The 26,803-nt window shown below is 57.5% G+C and overlaps 12 protein-coding genes across 12 annotated transcripts; 5 read left to right on the top strand and 7 right to left on the bottom strand.

Annotated features, from left to right (window-relative positions):
• Positions 1-80: 80 nt before the first annotated feature.
• Positions 81-1,879, bottom strand: EHS24_003221 (uncharacterized protein; the record flags this gene model as incomplete). Its single annotated transcript, XM_028618919.1, has 6 exons — positions 81-1,043; positions 1,093-1,272; positions 1,312-1,358; positions 1,479-1,541; positions 1,594-1,678; positions 1,727-1,879. 6 exons carry the CDS (start codon positions 1,877-1,879, stop codon positions 81-83), a joined length of 1,491 nt encoding a protein of 496 aa, XP_028472807.1.
• Positions 1,880-2,424: 545 nt separating this feature from the next.
• EHS24_003220 (uncharacterized protein) lies at positions 2,425-4,010 on the top strand (the record flags this gene model as incomplete). Its single annotated transcript, XM_028618918.1, has 3 exons — positions 2,425-2,506; positions 2,548-3,329; positions 3,390-4,010. The coding sequence occupies 3 exons, from the start codon at positions 2,425-2,427 to the stop codon at positions 4,008-4,010; spliced, it is 1,485 nt and encodes a 494-aa protein (XP_028472806.1).
• A 146-nt stretch (positions 4,011-4,156) lies between these two features.
• On the bottom strand, positions 4,157-4,941 carry EHS24_003219 (uncharacterized protein; the record flags this gene model as incomplete). The annotated part of the gene is made up of 3 exons (XM_028618917.1): positions 4,157-4,332; positions 4,403-4,511; positions 4,561-4,941. 3 exons carry the CDS (start codon positions 4,939-4,941, stop codon positions 4,157-4,159), a joined length of 666 nt encoding a protein of 221 aa, XP_028472805.1.
• A 392-nt stretch (positions 4,942-5,333) lies between these two features.
• Positions 5,334-6,514, top strand: EHS24_003218 (uncharacterized protein; the record flags this gene model as incomplete). The annotated part of the gene is made up of 3 exons (XM_028618916.1): positions 5,334-5,579; positions 5,627-6,411; positions 6,454-6,514. 3 exons carry the CDS (start codon positions 5,334-5,336, stop codon positions 6,512-6,514), a joined length of 1,092 nt encoding a protein of 363 aa, XP_028472804.1.
• Positions 6,515-7,471: 957 nt separating this feature from the next.
• EHS24_003217 (uncharacterized protein) lies at positions 7,472-8,851 on the top strand (the record flags this gene model as incomplete). The annotated part of the gene is made up of 1 exon (XM_028618915.1): positions 7,472-8,851. The coding sequence occupies one exon, from the start codon at positions 7,472-7,474 to the stop codon at positions 8,849-8,851; it is 1,380 nt and encodes a 459-aa protein (XP_028472803.1).
• Positions 8,852-9,683: 832 nt separating this feature from the next.
• EHS24_003216 (uncharacterized protein) lies at positions 9,684-11,893 on the bottom strand (the record flags this gene model as incomplete). Its single annotated transcript, XM_028618914.1, has 4 exons — positions 9,684-10,121; positions 10,212-11,086; positions 11,123-11,554; positions 11,593-11,893. 4 exons carry the CDS (start codon positions 11,891-11,893, stop codon positions 9,684-9,686), a joined length of 2,046 nt encoding a protein of 681 aa, XP_028472802.1.
• A 949-nt stretch (positions 11,894-12,842) lies between these two features.
• Positions 12,843-15,546, bottom strand: EHS24_003215 (uncharacterized protein; the record flags this gene model as incomplete). The annotated part of the gene is made up of 2 exons (XM_028618913.1): positions 12,843-14,507; positions 14,557-15,546. The coding sequence occupies 2 exons, from the start codon at positions 15,544-15,546 to the stop codon at positions 12,843-12,845; spliced, it is 2,655 nt and encodes an 884-aa protein (XP_028472801.1).
• A 914-nt stretch (positions 15,547-16,460) lies between these two features.
• Positions 16,461-18,214, top strand: EHS24_003214 (uncharacterized protein; the record flags this gene model as incomplete). The annotated part of the gene is made up of 4 exons (XM_028618912.1): positions 16,461-16,674; positions 16,721-17,439; positions 17,497-17,944; positions 17,982-18,214. The coding sequence occupies 4 exons, from the start codon at positions 16,461-16,463 to the stop codon at positions 18,212-18,214; spliced, it is 1,614 nt and encodes a 537-aa protein (XP_028472800.1).
• A 255-nt stretch (positions 18,215-18,469) lies between these two features.
• EHS24_003213 (uncharacterized protein) lies at positions 18,470-20,303 on the bottom strand (the record flags this gene model as incomplete). The annotated part of the gene is made up of 6 exons (XM_028618911.1): positions 18,470-19,118; positions 19,157-19,337; positions 19,375-19,575; positions 19,741-19,852; positions 19,892-19,989; positions 20,030-20,303. The coding sequence occupies 6 exons, from the start codon at positions 20,301-20,303 to the stop codon at positions 18,470-18,472; spliced, it is 1,515 nt and encodes a 504-aa protein (XP_028472799.1).
• A 379-nt stretch (positions 20,304-20,682) lies between these two features.
• Positions 20,683-22,410, bottom strand: EHS24_003212 (uncharacterized protein; the record flags this gene model as incomplete). Its single annotated transcript, XM_028618910.1, has 4 exons — positions 20,683-20,938; positions 20,985-21,303; positions 21,345-22,059; positions 22,099-22,410. 4 exons carry the CDS (start codon positions 22,408-22,410, stop codon positions 20,683-20,685), a joined length of 1,602 nt encoding a protein of 533 aa, XP_028472798.1.
• A 933-nt stretch (positions 22,411-23,343) lies between these two features.
• Positions 23,344-24,684, top strand: EHS24_003211 (uncharacterized protein; the record flags this gene model as incomplete). The annotated part of the gene is made up of 2 exons (XM_028618909.1): positions 23,344-23,468; positions 23,505-24,684. The coding sequence occupies 2 exons, from the start codon at positions 23,344-23,346 to the stop codon at positions 24,682-24,684; spliced, it is 1,305 nt and encodes a 434-aa protein (XP_028472797.1).
• Positions 24,685-24,897: 213 nt separating this feature from the next.
• Positions 24,898-26,434, bottom strand: EHS24_003210 (uncharacterized protein; the record flags this gene model as incomplete). The annotated part of the gene is made up of 6 exons (XM_028618908.1): positions 24,898-24,985; positions 25,030-25,190; positions 25,240-25,479; positions 25,524-25,626; positions 25,662-26,369; positions 26,424-26,434. The coding sequence occupies 6 exons, from the start codon at positions 26,432-26,434 to the stop codon at positions 24,898-24,900; spliced, it is 1,311 nt and encodes a 436-aa protein (XP_028472796.1).
• Between the last annotated feature and the right edge of the window lie 369 nt (positions 26,435-26,803).

The raw sequence follows: 26,803 nt of genomic DNA, 5'->3' as shown, positions 1-26,803 counted from the left end.
CGTATCTAACAACGTATCAATCTCTGACTTGTACAATCCACCATCCTTCAGCACACCCTCGTCCGTGTCTTAGACTGCCTCTAGTAGAAGTGGCGGAAATCCGGGTTACTCGGCCCATCAGCAAGGGCCGCAGTCGGAACATCCTTGGACTGCCAGTTGACGCCTTGCTCCTTGTTGCGACGGCGGTTGTCTGCCCACATCCACATGCGCAGGCTGACGACCAGGATGAGCGCCAAACCCTCTGCGCCAGCCGTGATGGCCAACGGAATGACATATCCGGGCGACCACTTGTCGAGGAAGATGTTGGCGCTCACGATACCGCCCACGTTGGCCAAGAACGTGAACGCGCCCACGCGGAAGGAACGGCCGTCCTCGCTTGGGTCGTTGCACTGGTGCCACGTGTGGAACAGCACCGAAGGCGTGAAGGCGCCGCAGGTGATGAGGAAGGTGGCAAAGTATCCAGCGCCGACCGACGTGACGGGCAGAGCGACGAGGATGACGCAGCCTACAATCACGAACAGGAAACTCGAAGCGAGGTGCAGACCGCGCTCGCGGAAGTAGTCTGACGAGCAGGCAGTGATGAGCAGCACGATCGTACCGCACACGAAGGGCGCGACCGTGAACAGGTTGGTCTTGACGGTCGAATAGTGGAACCGGCCGATGATCTGGGTGAGGAAGTTGCCGCCAACAGACGCCGCGATACCATAGCACAGGGCAATGGTGGCAAAGACGTAAAACTTCCAGTCGCCCAGCGGTTTGAAGAACTTGTGCATGTCAAACTTGGAGCCGACAGTGGCGCTGCCGTCCTTGAGCAGGCGCATGCGGGCGACCTCACGCTCGCGTTCCGTGAGGAATCGCGCCGAGTCGATGGACCACGGAAGGCAGATCCCCGTGAGAACTGCAAAGGCGACAGTGAACGCGCCCTCGACGAGGAACAGGATTTGCCAGCCATAAATCTTCGAGTCCATTTGGAAGACGCCGTACGCGATCAAACCAGAGAAGGCGCCGGAGAGAGCGTTGCACGAGTAGAAGACGGCGACGCGCTAACAGCGTTAGTGACGAAGTAGCAGTATACAGTGGCGGGGAACTCACTGCGCCAAGCTCGCCACGGTTGTAGAACGTTGTGAGGTAGAAGATGAGAGAGGCGGCAAAGCCGGCCTCAAAGGCACCCAAGAGGATACGGACGACCAGCACACCAGCATAGCTCTTGGCGGCTGCGTTGAGCATGGCCATAGTCCCCCAACCTGCCATGTAACCGGGAATGGTCCACTTCTGCTTGATTAGCTTGACCCCCATGCTACTGTCACTCACAGGGCCAATCTTGCGGGTGAGCATGACCCCAGGAACGACGAGGACGGCTGGGCAAAGGGTCAGTGGCTCGACTCGACCTCACATCTCCGATAGCACCTCGATCGGCAAAATGCCTCCAATTGGAGCCGATGCCGGTGTCGACGCAATGTGGGCAGCGGGCAACTCACAGAAGGGAACGTAGAATGTCGACAACATGACTGCGTAGCCATTGGCAGGGAAGTTGAGGTCGGCTGGGGAGTGGGTTAGCTGGATGTGGCTATGTATTGGAAGGTGAGAACGCACTGGTCATGCCATCACTCTTGGCGTTGGAAACGTTGGAGCGGTCGAGCGAGTTGAAGAGATAGCACCACCAGATGAATGGAAGGATCTGCCCCACGTCAGCCCCCACCACCTTTGCATTTGCCATGTCACTCACGTGCCAGTCAAACTTGCGCACGATACGGCGGCTTTCCTCCTCCGTAAAGTCAAACTGTGCCAGGTCGAGACGCTCTGCCTGCTCGTCCACGGTAAAGACAGAAGTCTCGACGCCATCTTTAGCGCTTGCCTTCTCGTCGGCGTATTGGGCCATGTCTATCTATGATCTCTTGCTGTGTTGGGGTGTGTGTATGTGTGGTTGGACGAGGTGGGCTGTGGCCTTGATGAAGAGGTCCTTTCGCCTTCACAGCCGGCCACTAAGTACTCCTCCTTCTCGACGTTGTGTTGAATGGGCGAAGCAACATCACAATTGTCAGGTGATGCAGGCGATGTTGATTGTCTATCGGGTGATCGTGCGGCAATCGCTATCGCAATGTTGCTATCGCCTTTGCACGGCCGCATCCGACCGTCCACCCTTGGGCGGATTCACAATCCCTGTCTCCCGGTCAGCTTGGCCTGGGGGCATCCATCCGCGTACAACGGGCGCGTCCTCCGAAACAGGTTGCCGATTATGATCACATGTTATCGCAACGTCGTCGGTCTCATCCGCCTCCACCTCTGCGCAATCTCAAGCCCACCCTTCGATTTCATATCACACCATTCGTCTCACATATCACTGCGTCGAGCTGGACTCTTGCCCTATTCAAACTACCTCTCTTCTCTTCCCCGTCGCTTCCCTCACACTCACACACACACACAATGACGACACCAGACAAGAAGATTGCAATCGTTGGGGCAGGTGTCTTTGGCCTGAGTACAGCCTTGCACCTGGCTCGTAATGGTACGCCTCACTGTCTGTGCGTACGCTTACACGTGTTCCAGGTTACAGGGATGTGACCGTCTACGATTACCAGCCCTACGACCAGAATGCCTACTCTCCCTTTGACGGCTGCGATGCGGCGTCGGCGGACGTCAACAAGATCTACCGCTGCTCATATGGCGACGAGACGGAGTACCAGGACCTCGCCTTCTCTGGTCGGCCCATCTGGCTCGAGTGGAATGCCGCCATCGCTTCCACGCCGGCGGACAAGCTCCCTCGTGGACTCACACCGTCGACCAAGCTGTTCGAGGACTGCGGCTTCATGCGCATCTCGTCCGACGCCGTCATGTCGGACTATGACAAGCACTGCATCTCGGAGCTGGAGAAGGTTGGCCTCAAGCACCATCAACACGTCCTGACCGATGTGGAGGATATGGAGAGGCTGTGGGGTAAAGAAGGCAACTGGCGCCCCAAGGTCGCCGCCTTTGCCGCCTTTACAGAAGGCAAGCGCGATGGGTTCATGGACACGAGCGCTGGCCTCACGTACGCCGACAAGTCATGCACATGGGCACGGTACCTGTGCGAGAAGGCTGGAGTCAAGTTTGTCCTCGGTCCGTTGAAGGGCAAGTTTGACCAGCTTGTGGTGGACACCTCGACAGGCGGCAAGGTCGTCAGGGGCCTCAAGACGGCCGACGGAAAGACCCACCCAGCAGACGTGGTTATCGCCGCAGCCGGGGGGTGGACACCAAGTATCGTGCCCGAAGTTTCTGGCGCGCTTGAGACGACAGCTGGGAGTGTCGTTACCATCCAGCTACCTAGTCACAGGAAGGACCTGTGGGACAAGGTGGGCATCTAAGATTCTCTTGCTTTCGAATGTCGCGGGTGGCTGACCTCCAATTCCCAGTACTCGCCCAAGAACTTTCCCGTGTTTGCCTATGGGCTTACCGGCCACGAGTCGCCAGAGTACGGTGGATTCTACGGGTTCCCGCGTACCCCAGAGGGCAAGATCAAGATCGGGTACCGCGGTCGAAAGTGGACGAATTACCAGTCTCAGGCAGCAACTGGTCGCCGCCTGTCAGTCCCAAAGACAAAGTACACGGCGGACCCTCAGGTCAATCTCCCGCTCAAGGCCATTACGAACCTCAAGGCCGTCATTGCTGAAATGTTCCCCGACCTCACTGCCGTGGGCATCACGGACACCCGCATGTGCTGGTACACCGACTCGATTGACAACAACTTTCTCATCGACTATGTCCCTGGGTACGATGACACCTTGTTCGTCGCTTCTGGCGGGTCTGGGCATGGGTTCAAGTTCCTGCCTGTCCTGGGCAAGCATGTAGTCAATGCCCTGGAGAAGAAGAACGACCAGTTTACCCCACTTTGGCGCTGGCGTACGGCCAAGCCTGGCGAGCATGCCAATGGACTGGAAGAGGGAGAGTTTGGTGGCAGGAATCTGGCCGACCTCGAGATGGCAACAGAAGCCGATTGGAAGTTTCCCAATACGGTGGAGCGGTCCAAGCTCTGAGGATGGTGCATAGGTTGTACAAATCATGACGTGTTTGTAGATGCATAACCCTTGAAGGAAACCTGGTGGCTAAGAGGGTGTCCAGGCGGTGGCCACTGGAGCAGAACTGGCGATGTGGGCTTGCGGCTTCACGCACTGCATGTTCACTACGAGCGATAGTCTTCCTTGACCGCGGCATTGTACAACCACTTGCCTAGAGTGATAATATCCCAAACACGCAGACCGGTCGCTTTGGCTACGGCATGCGCAAACGGCGGCATGTTAGTGCATTCGAGAACGATGGCCTTGAGGCCAGGGTTGGCAGCCACGAGCGCCTTGGCAGCTGTGACCATTTCTCGCTCCATCCCCTTGTGGTCGTCTGATGTAAGCCCCGCACGGCCGTGCCAACTCACAAGGCACGCGCTCGTCAAGTACAGCACGAAATACAGCTGCAGCAGGGTCGTCGTCTTCGGGCATGCCCACCACGGGAGTGTCAGGACCTGCACCGACGCTGACGAGGTGCTTCTCCGTCTGACGTCAGCAACCGCCCACTATATCTATATCGACTCACCAAGGCGCTTCTCTTAAACGTCATGACACCAACGGCATGCTGTTGGCCTGGGTAGAAGGTATTCTGGAGCCACGCGACCTGGAGCAGCGCACTGGTGCCGATGAATGGCACGCGAGCAGACAGCTGCGGGTGCATGGTAGCCAGGAAGCCACACGAGGTCACAAGCGCAACACAGCCCTCGCCCTGGAGCCTCTCGGCTTCACGGACAAACGCATCGATCAACTCTGGACCCCAGGTCCCGCCGACCACATTGGTCGCAGTGGCCTCCTTGACCACGCCAACAGTGATAGGGAATGGCCACGAAGCGGGGTTTGATACGTCTCCCGGCGGTCGCGGGAATGTGGTCTGCAGTTGAAGGACGCCAAGCTTTGGGGTGGTCATGGTTTGGTGGGTGGACAACGCCTCTGGGTCGGATTTGGCCTTATGACCCGCCTTGCTATCCTCCACTGCAGCGCGGCATGGTCCTGTCTATCGTCTGTCGCTCTTTGCCGACATGGATATCTTGATAGGGAGGTGTGCGGCGCGTAGATTGCCCGTGGTGACCCGTGGCGACCCGGACATGTCCCGCCTCCCAGGCGGTTTCCGCTATTCCGTTCGGATATCACCGACGATCCGACGAGCGGGTTGCGCGTGAGTGGACGAACCCATATGATTATCATCCAGCACATCATCGGCGGTCGCCGACTCGATGTCCCATTTGCCCATTTGCACACCCCTCTCGGTCGCTGCTTGACACACTCTCACTATATACAAGTACCAGCTCTCTCGCATCCATGTCCTCACATAACGCTTCCCAGCCCACTGCTCACCACCCCCACCTCTCAAGCTCCAAGATGACCATCGCTGCAACCCGCCCCAAGATCCTCGGCATCGGCTACCCCAAGTTTGCGATCCCAGAGTTTGAGGACTTGCAAAAGTCCTATGACATTCACTACTTTGTGCCCGGAGACCGCAAGCAGGTCGTCTCCGAGGTGAAGCGCATCTGTGACGAGCACGGTCCCTTTGACGCTGGCTACGTGGTGAGTACCTCATCCAACACTGTGGTATGCCGCTGACGTCACACAAGCTCTTTGGTACAGCCATGTACTCGCCCTTCAACCCCGACCTCCTTGCTCCTCTCTTTGAGAAGCCTGGCTTCTGTGGTCTCTGGGCTCAAGGTGGTGCTGGCTACGATGACGTCGATGTGCCCTTCCTCACCAACAACGGCGCGTGGTTTAGCAATACCCCTTACTCGGTCACCAACGCGACAGCGGACATGGGCATCCTCCTCATGCTCTCGGCCCTTCGCGGCGTGTATCAGGCTGAGAAGGCTCTGCGGTCCGGCAAGTGGCGTGACAACATGCCCCTCACCGAGGACCCCGAGGGCAAGACCCTGGGGTTCCTCGGTCTCGGCGCAATTGGAAAGAGCATGGCACGCAAGAGCAAGCCCTGGAACATGTCCATCCTGTACCACAACCGCAACCGCCTGACCGTCGCCGAGGAGGAGGAGCTGGGCGCGACATACGTCTCATTCGACGATCTGCTTGCCAAGTCGGACGTTATCAGTGTCAACACCCCTCTCACGCCCGCCACTCGCCATATCCTCAACGACGATGCATTCGCCAAGATGAAGGACGGTGTCTACATTGTCAACACTGCCCGCGGCGCCGTCATTGACGAGGATGCGCTCGTTCGCGCTCTGGACAGCGGAAAGGTCGCCCGTGCTGGTCTCGATGTCTTTGACCCCGAGCCCAAGTTCGAGTCCAAGCTCTTCAACCACGACAACGTCTCGCTCCAGCCTCACCTCGGCGCCTTCACCCGCGGCACCATCCTCCGAGGCGAGCGGGATGTGTTTGCCAACGTCAAGTCTTAGTGAGTATCACCACATCAGATGCCTTGTGACTAACCCGGCAGCCTTGAAACCGGCAAGCCAGTCACCCCTGTCAACGTGCCTGCGACTGTGGAGAAGGTTTAAGAGTTTGAGTTGGACCGCTTTCTCGTTCACTGCAGAGCCGTTCCAGCCAGACTCGACATGGCGGCGTTTCAGCGGGTCGCGAGGCAGTCGCGAACACCAGCATACCGGGATTCGCGGTGGGGGAGCGTCAGTTATTGAATGTTTGTATATTCATCAGAGCACCGGGTCACATCCACATGCATGTTCGTCAAGGAAATGAATGGGTTATATCGAAACCAACGGCGGTGCGTCGTTGACCTTCGGTCTGGAACGATAGTGACATCGTGTGCCAAGGAAACGCGTCGACACAGCATTTGGGTCATAAGATCCGCAGCTGAGTTTACCAAACGCGGTTTCAGAAACCCATTAGCACTCTCTTTTTCAAGATTGTCGTGTCAGGCAGGGATGCGCGACTTACCCGGACAAACAACAGGTCACTGGGGGCTGCGAGGACTGGCAGCGGCGTCGGAGTGGTGAATGACAACAGCTTGGAATCGACCTGGCATTGTACATACATAGGTGAAGGCCGAAGGTGCCGTGGATTCCTTCGGGAATTGTTACTTGTTATTTCCGGTGGTATGGTACTACCTGACGCAGCACCTCCCAACCGCGAGAGGTTAAGATATCCAGCGGAGGTGGTTCCATGCACACTGCGGTAACCCCCTTTGTTAACGCACCGGGGATGGGCAGCTCGCGAAAGGCAGCACGGTGACTCACCTTCCCTTCGTGGCACCAACCCCTCGTTAGGAGACCCCTGTACCTTTGTCTCTGGTCACCGCCTTCGACGTGTCTTCGACACCCAGCGTTGGTGGACGCGACTCCAGCAACCAGCCAAGGAGGCTTCATCCATACATATAAAGGGCGCCGTTCTTTGCACCAGCTCACTCACGCAACAACCGACTTTTGAACAAGTCTTTGCGCCTCTCCACCAACAACTTGTTTGCCCTTGCATTTTATTACCGGCTCACCTGAACGACAATGAGATGGGTAGCCTACCAAGCACTCTGCTATGCTGTGATTGGCGTTCTGGTCCTACTCCAGAGCCGGGCGGCCGCAGTGGCAGTGCGACCCCCGAACCAGTCACGCAAGACCCTCCTGGATACGCCAATCTCCCCCGATACGCATGGTTCAAAAGCCACCACGTCCCGGAGGAAGTCCTTCAGTGCCAGCACGATTTCTCGCCAGAACAGCCCTGCTATTGCGACCAATGGACTCGTTCGCGGCACTGGCGAATCGTCCAGCACCTGGATGACGCGCATGATCCGGAAATTCAGTCAGCGGCCAACCACACCAGACAAGGAAACGGGTGCATCAATCCGCGCCTCAACCCCAAGCAAACGGGCAGCTTACGACGGTAGCGTGGAGCGTCAGGCGGCTCCTGCGGAACGCTTCCTTCGAGAGGACATGCGGCTACCCACCACAGGTCTATACGAGATGTATGAGAACAACCACCAGCAAGTTGCAGTCATAGGAATAATAGACGGAGATGGTCCGGAACTTCGCGCCCTGGAAGAGGCAGCAAACGACCTCATGGGTACCGAGATCACTGAGGGTTTTACGGCGACACCCACCGACTCTGTTTGGACCCCCTATGACAATGGGGAGATCCGCGTCAGGGTGACATTCCAGTACAGACTCGGGGATCCCTTGACTCCCATTGCCATGACACGCCAAACTCTTGCTGGATACGTCTGGATGGCGTACGGGCATCGCATGCGAGCGAACGCGGACGCCGGTCCGGGCGGAGGCAACAGCGTACTCACCCTGCCACATTTCGCAATCGACATCTATGCGTACCCAGCCCCGCCACCGCCGTACACGCCACCTCCCCTCTTACCGGACCTCCCAGATGACCAAACCGACATATTCCGACGAAGCCAGAATGCCCGGCCCTGGTTCTTGCCAGTTGAGAACTGTGGCCCGTTTTCCAAGCGGTCAACCACCCCGTCGCCCCCTCCCGCAAAGCGGTGTGTTCGGAAATGCAAACACCGCCAGAATGGGCGCTGCAATGGCGACGATGGCACCACAGACGAGGGGCCGGTGTTCACGAACGACGTTCCGAGGCGCGACAACGAGAGTACATGGATCGACCCGGCTACAGGCTGGCAAGCAGTGCAGATCTCTCACGCCGCCAAGGGATTCGGATACAACATCTCTCAGGCCAACGACTACCTCGCAGTTTTGCCTTGCAACAAGGTCGATTACTGGGCACAGCGGATGGCAAAGGGAGACTGCGGTGACGACGGAGCAGAGGCCATTGCCGGTATGTGGTTCGACGTTCACAGCCCCACAAAGGCTCAGCAAGACGACGCCCTTGCCATGCTGGTCGCCGAACATGCCTCCAATACCGGTACGTAGTGGGCTGCAAGTGTATTACTGACGTTGACAGGTACATCGCCGGCCCTGAACAGCAGCAGACGCCTCGTTGAGCGGGCAGCTTGTTACGGAAACATGGAGATTAGCACAGAGGACAACACCGTCTCAGAGGACCAGCTGAAAGAGGCCATCAGATACCTCGGCAGCAACTCGTTGACGCGTCTCCCTAATAAATGGAATTCCCTCAAGCTGCCCGGTGTCCAACTTTCGTGGTCATCAAACGCGGGTTGTTGGTTTCGCTGCAATCGGTTCGAAGGCGGTTCCATCCCCTCATACGAGGAGGCTCTGCCGTTCTTCAACAGGTTCCTCAAGAATGCTAAATGGGTAGACAAGGGCTGGATTTGGGACTCGCCTGTGTACAACAGTGTGTGGTTCAAGAATTCCCAGTTTGGCGACATCTACCAGGGAGTCTGCATTAGTAGCACTCCGAAAGGCTGCATCAACGGATAGGAAAGGTCGCGAAAACAGCCTCAGCTGTCTCGGTGCCCCAACACGTCGCCCGACAATTCTGCCTTCAACCCGCTGGACGGGCATGATGATCCTTATTCTCACTCGCCTGATAAATATGGCCTTTATACTCCTTTCATCCCTCTTGCGCCTTGAAATGGCGTGACCGTGACTGCAAGCCGGAAAGACAAAAAATATAGAAAATCAATAAAAATGGATGCCAATTATCGGATGGGTTTCTTGTACGTCTGCATGCCAGCGACTGTGAGATCATGCGCTCCCTGCCACCATTCGAACAGAATGCATCCCCTGGGCCTTTATTATTTCCTTTCTTTCCTGCTTATTACCCCTAGTCTTCATCACAGCATCAAGCAAGGCTGAGCGAGACCGACCCGTTGGCGCGAATGTCGCGGCTCGAGGCACCGACGTAGACTGTGAACGCGCCAGTGGGGAGGGCCCACTTTTCCGCGGCCGTGTCCCAGTACGAAAAGTCGCGGCGGGTGAGACTGAATGTCACGCTTGATGACTTTCCGCTCTTGAGCACGACAGCCTCGAACCCACGCAGAACCTTGACTGGGGCGCCGTCGGCCGGTGAACCCAGGTACAACTGGGGGATCTCAGTGCCATCGCGGGAACCAGTGTTCTTGATCGTGATGGTCGCCTTGGCAATGGTGTCGTAAAGAGACGAGTCCGAAGGGCCGGCGCTCACAGTGAGGTGGCTGCCGGTGGTTTGGACCTTGAGGTTGGAGTACTGGAAGGTCGTGTAGGAGAGGCCGTATCCAAACTCGTAAAGGGGTGTGATGTCCTGCTTGTCAAACCAGCGGTAGTCGATGAACAGTCCTTCGGTATACGGAATATCCTGGAGGTCAGCGGCAAACGACGATCAACAACTCACGACAAAAGAAGTGTTGGGCGCCACCAAGCTGGCAGCAACCTGCTCAGCAGGGTAATCGGAGCGAAGGTTGCCAATAGTGTAAGGAAGCCTGGCGGAGGGGTTGACGTCGCCATAGAGAACGTCCACAAGGGCATTACCAGATTCCTGACCACCACCACCAGAGTTGATGATCGCAGTCACATTCTCGTGGTTGGCCCACGCCGTTCCGTTGAAAGGTCCGCAGGACGCGTAGATAACGACCGTGTTGGCGCACTGTGCCGCGACGGCCAGAATTGTCTCATCGCCTTCCCACGAGGCGGAGAGGTTGCGGCGGTCATATCCCTCAGAGCACTGCTGACGCACGTCGACGATACAGGGCGCTCCAAGGGCCTGGGCAGCTGCAGCGTAGGTGGCCTGGTTGGTGTGGTTGAAGTTGTTAAAGTAGCCAAAAACCTGGGAGGCACTCTGGCGAGCACGGGCCTGGAGGGCCTCGAAGGGGGTGATGAGGTAGGGCAGGTTGGCGTATGAACTGCCCTGGCCACCGGCGTAGGTTCCCTGATCATCGTCGATAGCAAATGAAAAGCCGACGGGCAGGGGGAAGCCTTCCAGGTTGACGGTGGCCGCGTTGCCAAACACGTACAAGTCCGAGATGTTGCGAAGGGGCAGAACACCGGTGTTCTTGAGGAGAACAGCAGACTTTGCACCAAGCTCACGGATGAGATCGTTGGTCGACTGCTTAAGCACATTGGCATTCGTGTTCAAAGCAGGGAATTTCTTGTCCTGGCCGACCTGGTACCAGGCCGCAACAATGCGCGTGGCCATGTCAGTGAGGCGTGCCTCAGAAACAGAGCCGTTGGCCACCGCTGCCGAGAGGGTGGAGTTGACGCCCCATGGGACTGGAGTCAGCTCTCTGTTTCCAACCGGGAACTTACAAGTATAACTCGTTGCGGCTGCGCCATATTGAGGCTGAGCAAATCCAATCACAGTGTCGCAACCCGCGTTGGCCGCATCGATCTCGATGCCCTCATAAATGGCGGCATAGTCGGACAACACGTAGCCCTGGAAGTTGAGCTCCTCGTGAAGCCACTTTCCAAGAGAGGTAGGGTTGGCACAAGAGTATGTTCCGTTGATTCCGTTGTAGGAGCACATTGCTGAGACGACACCAGCGTGAACAGCGTCTTGGAAAGGCCACAGGTAGAGCTCGTGGGCAGTGCGGTCATCCAAAATAGAGTTGACCCAAGTACGGCCGTCTTCTTGCTCGTTGTTGATGTAGTGGCGCATCATGGCCTGAACACCCTGCGACTGGATACCCGTCACATGCTGCACGGCGGCCTGTCCGGCCAGGTATGGGTCCGCACCGAAGTCTCCTTGTCAGAAAATCCCCAACAAAGGTGCCACTCACATTCAAAGCCACGTCCACCCTCGGGAAGGCGGAGGAGGTTGACGCCCGGTCCAAACTGAGTGTTGATGCCCTTGCCCCTAGCCTCGGCTCCAATGGCAGCAGCGCGACGATACATGAGGTCACGGTCAAAGCTCGCGGCAGCGTTGTTTGCCTGGTCGTACGCACTGGCGTATGGCCAGCCACGAACACCTTCAGAGCCGTCGGCATAAAAGAGGCCCGAGTACCCCAGGCGCGAAACTTCGCCAGCTCGAGAGTTGCTGTCGAGTTGCTGAGTCATGCCCAGCTTCTCCGCAGTCGACATCTGGGCGACAAGAGCTGGTAGTGTGAGCGCCACTCGACATGGTGATCACCAACCTTTCGCTTTTGAGTACGAGCTTTCCCATCCTCCTACACCGTTGCCAGCTGGAACGACATACTCGGCGTGGACCAAGGTCCCGAGGAGAAGGAATAGAGCCAATGAAGTCATTTGCGAACTCTGTGCGGGGCAATGATGTGGCTCCACCTCCCCCGCTGGGGATTTATGGAGGCAAACACGGTGAGCCCCACCAACCTCCAACTGCCCCAGGTACCGTCGTCGAGCTAAGGCTAAGGGCAGACGGTAAATTGATGCACCGTTGCCATGGGACAATACACCGAGAGTGATGCATGCGAAAACGGAAATTGGGGTGGAATCCGCCACAGTCGTGCCCACGCCAAGGAATTGGCGATTACCAAACGTCACGTACGGCGCTCGGCCAACTGACGTCCGATGGTGACTGTCCTCCCCGGAAAGGGTGATCCACGAGGTACAAGGTCCCGGCACAGTTGATGCCCCGATAACTAAAAGAGGTGGATGCTTCTCCGAGCTGCGACTCCAGGAGCGGAAGGAAGGTGGCGCGGCAAAGTGGACCCAGGAAAGCCAAGCCATGGGAGGATGATTGTGCCGCTGGCTGCGCTAATTGTGGCTGCGACCGGTCTGATGTATGACCTTCGGCCAAGGCAGTGCGTTCGGCGCAAAGTTGGAGCGCGTTGAGAGGACCATCGCCAGGTAGTTTGCTCGTCATTGTGCCGTTGCACCGTTCAGCCTCCTCTCCCTCGGCAGGCAGACTCTCTCGTCAACCCTAAGTTGTTGAACGAGGAAACACCAAGGCGCTACTTCAATGAACCTGACGACATAAACAAGAGATGCAAAAAATAAATTAATAACCAACAAAAACAATGTTATTCATTTACAGGACTTATTTACTGGGAATGAGCCTACTATTTCTATTTCACGGCTCCCAGTTGTCGCTGGGGTCTGCTCCATATGCGATAGGTTTACCCTTCGGAGGCCAGCGGGGGTCCGCAGTCCATGGAACAGAAAAGTGGTGTTCGCCACTACCCACGACCTTGGACAATCCGGGAAGTTCGACCTGAGCGGTCGAGTTGGGAGGGACGGCGACGTCCACATTCAGCTTGTCATCGACAATCTTCCAGCTGCACGAGATGTGACCATACGGAGAGTCGTGCGAGGTCTTTGCCCATGTAAAGGTGCCGCCTGGCTGGGGCTTGACGAGGATTTCACGCCAACCCGGTTTGAGGGGCGACAGGCCACCGACGACGCCGTGGAGGAAGTGCGCGACCGATCCGAGGGCGTAGTGATTGAAGCTGGTCATTTCACCGGGGTTGATGGTACCATCTTGCAGCATCGAGTCCCAACGTTCCCAGACGGTTGTGGCACCAAGAAGAACGGGAGCAAGCCATGAGGGAGTGTCACGGCTCTGGAGCATCCTGTACGCGTGGTGGAGCTCGCCAACCTGCTCGAGTGTGTCAAGCAGAATGGGAGTGCCCGCAAATCCAGTCGCGACCTTCCAGTCGTCCTTCTCCACGAGCTGGGCAAGGCGAGCACCGTACTTCTTGGCGTACTCCTCTGGGGTGAATTTTGCAGAATTCTTGGGGTAGATGCCAAACTTGAGGAGGAGGGCAAGCGCGGTCTGGGTGTCGCTCATGACACGCCCGTTGGGGGTGACGTACTCCGCGTAGAACGCCTCAGTGAGGTTGTCGGCCTGGGCATCGTACTTGGCGGCATCGGCAGTCTCACCAAGGAGGGCAGCAGTCTTCGCAAACACACGAGTGGTGTGCACGAGGTAGGCGTCGGCCACCAGGAGACTGTCGGTGGGCGCGTCTCCGGGCCTCTCGGGAGGGGCCTTGGGGGCGAGCCAGTCGCTGAGCTGCTGTTGATCGGGATGCCACAATTGGGTGCGTGGGTCACGCACGACGCCGCTCTCTAGCCAGAGCTTGCCTGACGCATACTGCTGACGCAGAATGCCCACGTCTCCAAAGGCCTGATACAGGTCATACGGGGTCAGGACCGCCACGTCTCCCCAAACAGCCAGACGCTGATTGTGAAATTCGTCTAGAATGTCCGGAACCGTAACGGGCACATTGCCTCCCAGTGCCTGCTGATCGACGTAGACATCCTTCAGCCATCCCGCAAGGAATCCAGAGCCATCGAAGAGGTAGTTGAGGGTTGGCGAATACACTTGGATATCGCCAGTCCAGCCCAAGCGTTCGTCACGTTGCGGGCAGTCGGTAGGGATGGAGATGGTGTTGGACAGAGTACTCCAGAAAATGTTCGAGTGGAGTTGGTTGACGAGTTTGTGGGAGCTCTTGAAATTTCCCGTCCACTCCATAGCCGAGTGGGTGACGACACCGACAATATCGAGCAGTCCAACACCCGGCCAACCCGTCACCTCCACGTAGCGGAATCCGTGAGAGGTAAACTTGGGTTCGTATCGCTCGACCTTGCCGCCGAGGATGATCGTGTCGGTGGCCTTGGCACCTCTAATTGGGCGGACACCCAGTTCACCGTGCTCCAGTACCTCGGCATAGCGCAAAACAATCTCGCCCTCCTTCATAGGGGGTTCGGTAAGAATGGTCACCACACCGGCAAAGTTCTGCAGTCGGTCTCAGCATAGAAAATAGCAGTGTCGTTAGGGAACTCACTTGACCAAAGTCCAGAACGGTCTTTCCAGACGGGGTGGTGATAACCTCCTGTGGGCCAAGGAAGTCGACGGCCTTGACAGGCGGCGACTGTGTAGCCATGAGCTTGGCGCTGGGTACGGGCAATGTGTTGACTGGCTTCCATCCATCACTGGAGCTCTTGGTAGTGGACCAGAGGGGGTCGGCGAGGTTCGAGTCGTAAGTCTCGCCGTCGAGGAACTGGGAGCTGACAATGGCGCCGTACGACCAAGACCACGAGGCATCGGTAGCAGCGACAATCTTGCCGTCGACAACCAGTTGGGCGATGAGGGCTGGACGTGTGCCGTAATTGTTGCGCCAACCGCCTCTGAAAGCGAGGCGACCGGCATACCATCCCTCGCCAACCCAGGCACCCAGAACATTGTCACCTGGAGTGAGGGACGCGGTCACGTCGTAGGTGCGGTACACGACGTGATGCTTGTAACTCGTCCATCCTGGGGCAAGGTATTCCTCGCCTACGCGAGCGCCGTTGAGTTCGGCCTCGTACACACCAAGGGCAGTGACATACAACCTCGCTGATGTGAAGGTGGGTGGGACGTTGAAGGTGGTCTTGACGCGGAAAGGACGCTTGGCATCGTCCACAGGCTGTTCTTCGCAGGTTATTGGCACAGCAGCCCACTCGGACAGTCCACGCTCAATGTCGAGGGCGGACCACTCCGTCTCGCTACCGTCGCGACCGATAGCACGAACTTCGACGTGGGCGGCCTCCTGGCTAACCAGGGGATGGGACGGCCATGGGACAAGCACCGAGTCGGAACTGTCGACTGAGTAGTGTTCCTGCGCGGCAGGAGATTGACCCGGAAGGGCAGTTGTAATCTTGATCTCGTAACGGGCTTGGATCCAGTCAGCTGCGTTGCCCGCAAAGCGCCAGCTGAGACGGGGGGTGGCTTCCTCGATTCCGAGGGGGCTGGCGTAGTGTTCGCACTGCAGTCGGGAGAGGCTGACTGCGCTCATTGTGGACTTGACGGTCGAGAGATGGTGTCGGGACGAGTACAGGCTGTGAGGGGCCTGGTCAGAATAGTGGTTGGCATCTTAGGGCAACACACAATGCATGGAGCAACTGCCGGTCCGAACGGTTCGAAGATGCGCCGTAACAGCGGTGAGTGGTCGGCGACTCCCTGAAGCGGACTCAAGAGCGAGCACAGGCTGCGTGTCGAGGTGTCACTGCCATTGTACCGCTGTTAGCCTGTTGGTGGGCCGGCGAGGCCGTTCGGCTTATTTGCATCGTTTGCCGCCGTGCTGCCAACATGGCCTGGTTAGTGCTGGCATGCGGGTGCAATACAGTATAGATCAACACCTCGGTCATGACCTCGGTTGGTGTTATCGCGATGTGCCGAAAAAGCCCTGTCCAGAGCAACATCGGTTCATGTAATGCGCCGCCGCAGCACACATGTGAGCCCATGTGAGCAGTGTGCCGCACCAGGTCATCAGGGTGCTCAACAGGAAATTGAAACGGCCCAGTCGCGACGTTGCTGTGGGGAATTACATCCCTTTTTTGGCGGCATGCGTGCTGACAATATCCGGGGCCGGGGGGGCAAACCAGGAGCGCCCAGGGACCGGAACCACGCTCGGAAGCAGGGCAGTTGCCGATATTGTTCCAGAGGCCATTACCAACCTCTCAACACTCTGCCACAAAATCTGTACCACTCCTATGCACAGCAGGACGGACTATTGATGACCCGGCAGGACCAGCATTGCCCCGTGGAGTTTTTTTGCAAAGCCCCTCATGCCCCTCCGACTTGTCTGGGGACCCAAGGGCAGCAAAATGCGGAGTTCTCCGTTCAAAGGTCCCGGCTTCTGTCTGGAGAGATAAATATCACGGATCGACTTGGACGATCGACACATCTCTCCCCACACATCTCCACACAATGTCCCAAGTTCAGGAAGAAAAGAACGACATCACCCATGTTGAGTCCAACATTGGGGACCTCAAGTACGACGCCGTGGGCGACGCCGCGGCCAAGGGCCAAATTGTCACCGGTTATGAGAACCTGGGCATCATCCAGACCATGCTCAAGTTCAAGGTTGCCATGGCCATTTGCTTTGCTGCAACCTTTGCTGGAGCCACGGACGGTTACCAGAGTAAGTACTTTGTTGATTAGCTTGACCTTGTCCTAACCATACACAGTCGGTCTCAACGGTAATGTGATCGCCAACGACGGTTTCATCAAGCAGTTCGCTACGACCACCGATTCTGATGGCAACCCTATCCTTGCTGCTTCGGTCCTCACCGCCATTGGTTCAATTCAGTCTGTCGGACAGATCATTGGAATGTGCACCCTCCCCTTCGTCGCCTCTCGTTTTGGACGCAAGCCTGCCATGTTCACGTTGTGGCTGGTTCTCGCCCTTTCGGTCACCTGCGAGACCGTGGCGAAGAAGTGGCAGGTCTGGTTCGTCGCTAAGCTCTTCTCCGGTATCGGTGTCGGCTCGCTCCAGTTCATCACTCCCACCTACGTCACCGAAATCTCGCCTGCACGCATCCGTGGTCTCCTTTTGGTCATGTACAACTTCTGGTTCTCCGTTGGCAGCTTCTTCGCATCGATCGCTCTCCAGTCCATGTTCACCAAGGACCCGTACAACTACAAGACCCCCATCTACACTCAGTGGGCCCACATTGGTCTCATGCTTGCCATCTACCTGTGTCTTCCCGAGACCCCTGCTTGGCTCGCGTCCCAGGGCAAGGCCGACAAGGCCAAGAAGAACCTCAAGTTCATTTACAGGGACGTTCCCGACTTCAATGCCGACCAGTACTACGACGCCATTGTTTCCGGTATCGAGCACGAGCAGGAGGTCGCCCGTCAGCTGCACCGTGGAAACTGGTACGATGCCCTTCGTGGTGTCGATGGCGTGAGTGTTTTGATAAACATTGGTAACTGGTAATTTGACTTGACTGACAAACAACAGTTCCGTACCATTGTCTCGACTTGGGCTCTGTTCTCTCAGCAGCTTCTCGGTCTCACTCTTTTCTACACCTACGCAAGCGTCTTTTTCTCGGCCGCTGGCTTTGACGACCCGTTCGCCATTACCTGCATTACCAACGGTATTCAGCTTGTTGTCATTGTCCTCGTCGCCATCTCTGTCGACCGCATCGGCCGTCGCAACATCTGCTGTGGCGGTCTCACGACTATGCTCGTCGGCATTACCCTCATTGGTATCGTTGGTGTCCTCCCCAACCGTGGCAAGGCCGCCAACAGCCTCCTCGTCTTCTTCTGCTGTATCTACATGGTCGGACTTCAGTGCTCTGGCTCTACCGGCTGGGCCTACGTCGGCGAGATCTCGTCGCAGCGTCTCCGCCCTTACACTGCTGGCTTCGCTGCCGCCCTCTCGTGTGTCATGGGTGTCATCATGAATGGTGGGTCGAAATTCATTGAAATTGTGGCTGACGTTAGTTCTCGTTCCTTACATGCTCACTGTCAACGAGTGGAACTGGGGTCTCAAGACTGCCTTCTTCTACCTCGGCCTCGGTGCTCCCTTCGCCATCGCCTCGTGGTTCCTCATCCCCGAGACCGCCAGGCTCACCGCCCCCGAGCTCGACGAGCTGTTTGAGAACAAGGTTCGCCCCTGGCGCTTCCACAAGACCAAGACCGCTCTCCAGCTTGCGGTCGAGGCTCAGAGCTCGTAGGGTGTGGAGTTATTGTAGTGGGGTGGCTGTGGGAAGTGGGAGTTGGTGGAAAGTGAATACGGGATTTGTTTAATGTTCGGAATGCAAGGATTTTTACCTGCAAACAAGATGGTCGTTAGTGAGAACAACTAGGCAGCTTCATTTGCAACTCCGTCTGCTTGGCGTTCTTGACCTTTCAATGTTAATGTGCTAATTGTTATCCATTAGAGATGCTGTTACAAAGATGTGCAAGATGTGCCGCCCTTTTTCTACCTTCTATGGTCCAGAGTGAGTGACCTGCCCCTCCTCTTCCGGGGCATCCATCGCCTTTTCGGCGGGCCCGGCCACCGGCAATACCGGCGGGCCCACTTGTGGTGACATCTCAATGTCCTTGTTACCTGTGACATCACACAGCCTGCGGCGAATCCACCTCACCTCGGTGGGTGCATTCAACAACAAGCCGCTGACGATGAAGCAGGACCCAAGCCAGATACCAGCGTATGTGAACTTGTCGTCCTGGATGAGCGCACCCGTAATGACAGGTCCGATCAAGGACGGGATGGCGAGGCTTGAAATGAGGAGGCCGATACGCGTGCCAACCTCTTCGAGCGGGGAGAAGCTTGCGGTCGCGCTGCCCATGCAGCTGAAGAAGCCGCCACTCATCCAGCCATACAGTACTAGCCCCGCAACGGCGCCGCCGGTTCCCATGTTGGGTGGCGTCCAAAACGCAAACATCACCACGCCAGTCGCGAACGGAATGAACGAGAAAACACGCCACACACCAATCCGGTCTGCAATCACGCCCATGACGAGTCGGCCCACGACTGAACCAGCTCCACCAAGGGCGATGGCATAGTTGCTGATCCGCGCTGGTACACCATTGGATTCAGCATAGGTGATGGCGTAGAAGAAGGGCGAGAGGATGCTAGTTGTGTCAGTTTGGTAGATGTGAAGGTCACTCACTTCATGCCGTAAAAGACGCCGGATGCGACCAGGAAGCAGAAACGGGGCTCGCGCCAAGGCCGCAGGAGATATGAAAGAGGTGGAGGTTGGCGAGGCGGGAGGCGAGCCTTCATAAAGAAGACGGAAGGAAGCATCAGAACAAAGTTGAAGCCCGCAATGACGAGCATCGTGTTTCGGTAGCCTAACGTCAGAGGGACTACCAGCGGGTCTCCACTCACTGAGGCGCCTCAACAACCGTTCGATCATGATCGGGTAAATCACACCGCCGAGTCCAGCGCCACCGCTGATAATGGCAATGGCCGTGGCACGGATCTTGAGGAACCAGTGTGCCGCCACGGCATTCGCGGGTGCAAAGACCATGCTGCCCGCAAAGCCAAAGAGTGCCATGGAGAGAAAAAGCTGGTAGAACTCTTCACAAACTAGACAATCAGCACGCGCGCTTACTGCTGTACGTCATCCGTCTTGGGTTTCAAGTCAGGGCTTCCGAGACTGGAACCATGCGCTCCGGCCAAATGTGAACCTCGTAACGAGGTGCCAACGGCCGGCTTGGCATGCTCGAAAGGCGTGGGCTTCACACAACTCACAAGCAAGGGACACCACACTCGCTGTTGCGAGGGTCAGGCCCACGATGGTCAGCCAGCGCGCGCCGTGGTTGTCAAACCACCGGCCCGTGGCCATGGCAAATGAGAACTCGACCTGCCTGTCAGTGTGAAGCCCTTGGAGTCGCATCCTCACCAGAGTCTGCACACTTCCAACCCAGGACACTGTACTCTTACTGTACCCTTTTAGCTGGTGGTCCAGGTAGTAGTTGAGCAATTGACCCGTCGAGTTCACTGTCGTTAGCAAAGATAAGCAAGGTGGGCGGGCACTCACTCAGACCGAAAATGGCAAACAGCAGAAGCAAACTGGATCCAACGACCAGCCACGCTTCGAATCCACCGTCCGGTGGGGGTCCCAAGTCTTCCTCTGGCTCTGGTGCATGCTGCGACATGGTTTCGATTTCCGAGTTGCGAGTGCGGGACAGGCTCAGGACGACCTCAGCCGGAAGACATGGCTCAGGAGAGTACGCCTCCGCAGAGCGACGATCCTCTGCGGCTAGTGACGGCTCCTCGTGAAGTGACAGCGGCGAGCGCGCACGGGGGGTCATGGAGTAGTGGGGAGGAGTGTGAATGACAAAGCCATGAAAGCAACGCAACGGGTGAAGAAGCGCGCGGCAACAACTCCACACCCATGTGATGCAGAGCCAAGGTCCTGATCTTTTCTGGCGGTCTAGGCGGCATTTGACGAGCCACACGCCCTTCGGAGGTTGCCGAGGCGCCAAGGCGAAGCGCGTAGCGCGTGTGATGGTCATCACGTGACTTTGTTATATGGGCCGGTGGCGGAGTGACCGAAATTGACCGGCGCATCGCAGATCGCAGACATGGGTGGAACAAAGAGCCCGTCACAGTACCACGGTACTAATTCATTTAAAATCGCTCTTTACTCTGTCGTCCACTACAGCTACTGACTGACTACTCCCGGCGGTCCTAATCGTCGCCGCGTACACCGACCCAAGAAAAGTCGCTGAATACAGCGGGCGTGAGGCAGCCACGGCCATCCTCACCGTGGGTGAAGAGGGCAAAGAAGGTACCAGTGAAGATGGAATCCCATGGCCTGGCCTGGACAAGCTTGGTGGCCGGCAGTGTACCAACCTCCTGACCACCAGCAATAAAGGTGTAGTGGTCGGGGTCGCGCCTGAATGGTGACAGACACGGTGGTTGAGCTGGCGGGGAATATGTGCTCCTGTGGCGTCAGTTTGGGCCGACAGCTTAGGGAACCAACCGTGAACCCCTTGTCATCGTCTGGCATGCGGTAGACCAACTCGGCCCCACCATCTGCGGTACCCCGAAGCATCACCGCGCCGTAGCACCACTTGGACCACCAGACCGCTGCACCTGCAGCCTCTCCGGGGGCCGTGGGCTGGAAGTCAAACTTGACCTTCCACTCTCCGATAAAGGCTGTCTGCTTCCGGAGCACCATGGAAACCGCCTCGTCTTCGAGGAGTGTGTACGGTCCGCCGCGGAGGGCGAGGCTGCCCGGGTGAGATGTGAGAGAATGGAAAGCCTTTTGAGGTGTTCGAAGGAAGAAGAAGCCTTCGTGAGTGAGGTCTGCAGAGTTGTCAGCATAGCTATTGGTTCAAGTTACCCACTCATCTCTGGCTTGAAACCATAGCTCCAGGACTCCTCATTCGCGACACGGGGAAGGCCGGCAGCCGGTTCGCCTTCAACAGTGACCTTCTTGCCTCCGTTGACAATCGGCCAGTCATCTTTCCACTCGACAGGGCAGAGGAAGGTCTCGCGACCAAGCTGGCTGAGTCGACCGTCCTGAGGTCGCACCGCAAGGAACACCGCCCACCAACGGCCATCAGGGCCCTCGATCATGTCCATGTGGCCCGTCTGCATGATATGCTCGTCCTGGGCGTTGTAGACAAGGGGGTTGACACCAACTGGCCCCACCTCATAGGGACCAAGAACAGACTTGGAGCGAGAGATCCACTCCTGGTGCTCAGTCTCGGTACCTCCTTCGGCGGTAAGGAGATAGTACCAGTCACCACGCTTAAAGATATGCGGACCTTCGGCAACCCAGTTTCCAGTTGTCGTGTTGTGGCGGAGGAGCTTGGGTTTCATGAGAGAATCACCAGTCTCGAGGTCGATCTCAACAATCCAGATTGAGAGATTAACCTTGCCTTCCGGCAAAGGCTCATTGGGGATACCGGTAGCCCATGGCATGTACACCTTGCCGTCGTCGTCGAAAAAGAGATCCTGGTCAATGCCCAAAACATCATACCACACAGGGTCAGACCACTTGGTCTCGTCCCAGATGTTGTCGGTCCACACATAGAAGCCACGAGGGTGGATCCAACTCTGCCAGGGTCAGCAGCTGGTGGTGGAACAAGAACCCACGTCAAACTCGGTGAGGCGGGACTCGCGAAACTTGCAGCTCGTGGTCATGTACCACCGGCCCTGGTGGTAACGCAAGGTGGGCGCGTAGATGCCACCACCTGCCTCCACCGAACGCATCTCAAGCTGTGAGGGGCGGTTCAGAGCATGCCCAATGAGCTTCCAGTTGACCAGGTCGCGGCTTGTGTAAATGGGAACACCAGGAAAGTACTCGAAGGTGGACGTGGCAAGAAAGTAGTCGTCACCGACTCTACAGATGGTCGGGTCAGGATTGAAACCCGGGATTATGGGGTTACGGTAAGCTGTAGCAGTCATGACGCTCGTAGAAGTTGTGGAAGAGGAGAGTCTCCCCTTCAGACGCGTCAGTACTTGTACCCCAGGCTGTCACCGCGCTCGGTGGATTCACGGCGAATAACAAGATGCCGTGGAGTGCGCAGCGGGGCCCGCGCGGTTGGATTGCGGCCCGCGTCACCCATAGATCATAGAACACTCGCTTTTTGAAGAGCCACGGGAGACCCGGTGTGGTTCCCCGGAGCAGTGCATGTATTTCCTGGGGAATGCCAGGGCCAGCGAATATGGCTGGCAGCCAACACGAGTCAAAAACGAGGGTCGTGTTTGGAGCGAATGTGTGTCCAACATTAGATCCAGCGGGTCTTCTGTCTGTTGGTCCTGGCGTCCGCACGCATTCCCGCCTGGCCGTGGGCAGTATTGAGCCGGTACTTGCTGTTGCCATCGTGTTCCTGTCCCGCAGAAACATACGGGGTTGGAACGACTTTCTGACATGCAACAGGATTCAACATAGCCCATGTGGTAGAAAGCCAGGAACCCGTCTGGGATACTGGGGCCCAGGACCGCTGGTGATCCAGTAGCGACAATTGCGAGGCTGTTGGTTCACCACCGTCAGCGGGCCACGAACTGTCACACGAATGTATAGATGCTCCACGGCTCACAGTAGCAAGGACTGTGCCTTATCCAGCTGGAAAGACACATGCACGTCATATTGTGCTATGTTATCGCGAAACAGTCGCGGGGAATGCCTGGGCGCGTTCCGTTGGGAGACCGCGGTCGCTGGACATGTTTGTGTTTTCTTTCACAAAGCGGTGATGCAAGAGGGGCAACCACTGCCTCCATTGCTCGGTGGGGCTGGTTGGAGCAGGTCACAACACATCTCCACATATACATGTTGCATTTCTTCCATCACTCACTGGGTGTCAAGACCACGACCAAGAGAGAGAGAGTACAGCAGCCATGCTCGGCGTCCTCGTCCTGCTCCTCCCAGTGGCTCGGGCATTCATCTTTCAGACCCCTCTTCAGCTTTCGACCTGCGAACCTGTCTACCTGCACTGGTCCCAGGGGGTCGCCCCATATTATCTGTATGTGGCCTATGGCGAGGTGGTGCTAACATCCAGGTTTGTGTTCCCAGGCGACGCGGCTTTGGGCCACTCCCTTGACTGGTTCTATGTCGGTGACGACAGCTACTTCACTTGGACTCCCGACATTGGGCCTGGCTCACCCATCACACTCGCTGTCAAGGATGCCACCTCCGAGATGGAGTACTCTGGTGTCATCACCATGGAAGCCGGGTGGTCGCAGGACTGTGTCAAGTTGTTAGGTCCAGCAGAGGACCCGTCCTTTTGGTCCACAGCCACCGTTGCGTACAATGCGGGACCGACAAATACAACCACAACCACAACCACAACCGCGGCAGCCAGCTTTCTACCCGCCCCGACTTCCGCGGACCCGCCAACGGAAGCACCAAGCCCGCCCGTTGATCCCAACACCACCCCACCTACCATGCCCAGCACTGCTGCAACGGACGTCCACGCCCTGGGTATCGTGGGGTTATCGAGCAGCCAGCGAACGTTACTTATTGCGGGTGCCACAGCCGGTGGTGCGGTCGGTTTGGCAATCATTCTGATTTTGCTTGTGTGTCTCTGCAGGCAGCGCAAAAGTGCTCAGGACTCCAAGCACCCAACCCGCTCCCCCGAAGCACCCCTTGACATGGGCGAAGTTGAATCAATCAGCTCAGCCACAAAGGTCACCCCATTCCCTACCAGCCCCTTCGCGCACGAAGACGACGACAATGCGGCGTCGGACGACGGCGGGAGCTTGAGCGAACCATTCGACTATTCCAGCCCCCCTCCATCTCCTCTGCCCGGCACGTTACCCAATCCCACTCCATTCGGCATCATCACCCCAGTCCCACCATCGCGGCGGCTGTCGCGCTCCAGTTCGCGCGGTTCCCTCAGCTCACGAAGCGAAAAGCAGCAACACCTTCGTCCTCCGTCACTGGGCCCAACACGTCACAGTCGCGCGAGCTCGATCAGCGCATACAGCATATACTCGCTCGGTAGCACGCTCAGTGATGACGGTATGGCCAGTTATAATCTCCAACACGACCCGGCGCGGCCAGTCACGCGCCCCGAACCAGCTGCGGGCCTGGCTCCCATCAGCGAAAACGGTATGGCATACGAACGCGACATGGGACGCGTCATCAACGTGCTGCCACCGCCATACCAGCCCAACTGGCAGGACAATCAGCCCAGAGAGGTGCACGCCACGGATTCTCAGTATGGGTTCGCACTGTAAAATTAGACCTTTGTATGCGTATGTCATGGTACCCTTGGTTGCCGACGCGTGAGAGGCCTCTCACCATGGCAATGGTCAGCCAGCCTTGCTTGGCACTGTCCCTGTAGCAATTAGGAAGTCAAAGTCACAGTCGTTAGAATGTCGAGACCACTCGTTGACATCTCAACCCAATACAGTATGACAGTATGCGCAACTCCATCCCACACCTGGCAATCATGCGCGCAGCAGCGAAATGCCCTTCTCCTCCCTCGCCACCTCGAACGGGTCGCGCATCGAGTTTGTACGTTCCCGGTAGTCCTCGCTGCCAGAGTCAGTATGTCATGTCATCGGATGGCAGATACTCACGTAAAGTTGGTGCGCAGAGCGTTCATACGGAGCTGCAAGCCCTCGAGCTGGGCAGCCAGCGAGATGAGCGCTTGCTGGTTGTTCTGAATGGTCTGTGCAACGACTTGAGGATTCAAAGTCTCGTTGTCGTTTGCCACCGAAGTGACAGCCCTGGTCAGAAGCTAATGGGTCAGCCTGTATTCTGCAGCTCCAGCTTCGCAATAAACGTACAGTAATCGTCCTCTTGTAACGGTTGACGCGCTCCTCGAGGCCCTGCGCCACACGACCAAAGTACTCCTGTGGAAAGTCGCGGTGGGGAACGGGACGGACAGCACCGTGACGCGCGTCGGCAGGCTTGGCCGCCTCCCACGTCTCAAGCAGCTTCTGGAGGTCCTGTGCCTCGGACGACACCTTCTCCGCCAGTTGCTCAAGAGTGGCCTTGAGCGAGTGCAAGCCCTGGGCAATAGCGGCCTGCTCCTATATTGTCAGCTGAGGGAACATACCAACCAACTTACATCGCTGGCAGCCTTGACGTCTCCAGAGGTCTGCCAAATAGCGCGTCCAATGTTCTCTGTGTCGATGCTGGCACCGACCTGCTTCTGGTCCTTGATCCACGCACTGAGGTCAGCTTTAACAGCGATGACATGACTTACTCCATCTGCTCGATCGTCTTCTGCACGGGGTCCGGCAAGTCAGAGAACTTGGTCGTCTTGGAGATACCTGAGGAAGGACCGGCGGTCGTGGAGGCCTGCAGGGGGTTGGAAGCCTGTGCGGCGGCGGGCTGTCCAAAGAGGGAAGTCGTCTGCGCAGGCTGCTGCTGGGCACCAAAGATGGAGGATGCGGGCTGCTGCTGCTGCTGCTGTTGACCAAACAGGCCACCGGTGGGTGCAGCGGCCTGGGCGCCAAAGATGCTGCTGGTGGCAGGCTGGGCAGTGGTTGAGCCGAAGAGCGAAGAGGTCTGCTGGGCGGGCTGCTGCTGCTGGGCACCAAACAGCGAAGAGGTCTGAGCGGGTTGGGCGGAGGTCGAGCCAAACAGGCCGCCAGTAGCGGGCTGGGTCTGCTGCTGCTGGCCACCAAACAGCGACCCACCGGTTGCTGGCTTGGCGCCAAACAAGGACGAGGTCGACGCAGAGGCGGCTGGGGTGGAACCGAACAGACCACCAGTAGCCGCAGGCTGAGAAGCAGGCTGGGAGCTACCAAAAAGACCTCCCGTGGCTCCGGCAGTACCAGCGGCGGGCTGCGCGGCTCCGGGTTGCGCGAACGAGAAGCCGCCAGCGGCAGGAGCAGCTGGTGCGGCAGCTGGCGAGGTGCCAAAGCTACCAAACGCCGAAGGAGCAGCGGGAGCTGCTGGGGCGCCAAAACTGGGGATAGATGGTAAGCGATTGCAGGTACATTGTCTGTGTGCATGAGCTTACCCGAAGGCCATGGTGGATGGATATGATGGTGATGGTGACGATGTTGCATTTGAGCATGTCCGAAAACAACCTCTGATCGGCAAGGCTAGGCGTGCTCTGAAGGCGCAAGAAATATACACGTGCCTACGTAATTTATTTGGCATAGGCGCGCGACGCCACCCGTTGTTGGCGGGATTGGGTTGTTTTCATCTGGGCGTGTTCACCAAGTCTAACATCTCCCACTCCCCTTGTTCCCCGTCGCCCTCCAAAAGCTGCCCAGCGCTCTCCACGAGGGACCATTGCGAGGCCTACGCTGTGGATGCTCGACCTGGTGTATCGCCATCGCCCACCGTTCCCCCGTAGGCGCCGAGTGACACAATTGTTGTTGGGTGCAGTCGGTC

Source organism: Apiotrichum porosum, assembly GCF_003942205.1.
Source record: "Apiotrichum porosum strain DSM 27194 chromosome Unknown scaffold_15, whole genome shotgun sequence".
NCBI lineage: Eukaryota > Fungi > Basidiomycota > Tremellomycetes > Trichosporonales > Trichosporonaceae > Apiotrichum > Apiotrichum porosum.
Note: the sequence above shows the minus strand (reverse complement) of the source record. Positions and strands in the feature narration are given on the sequence as shown.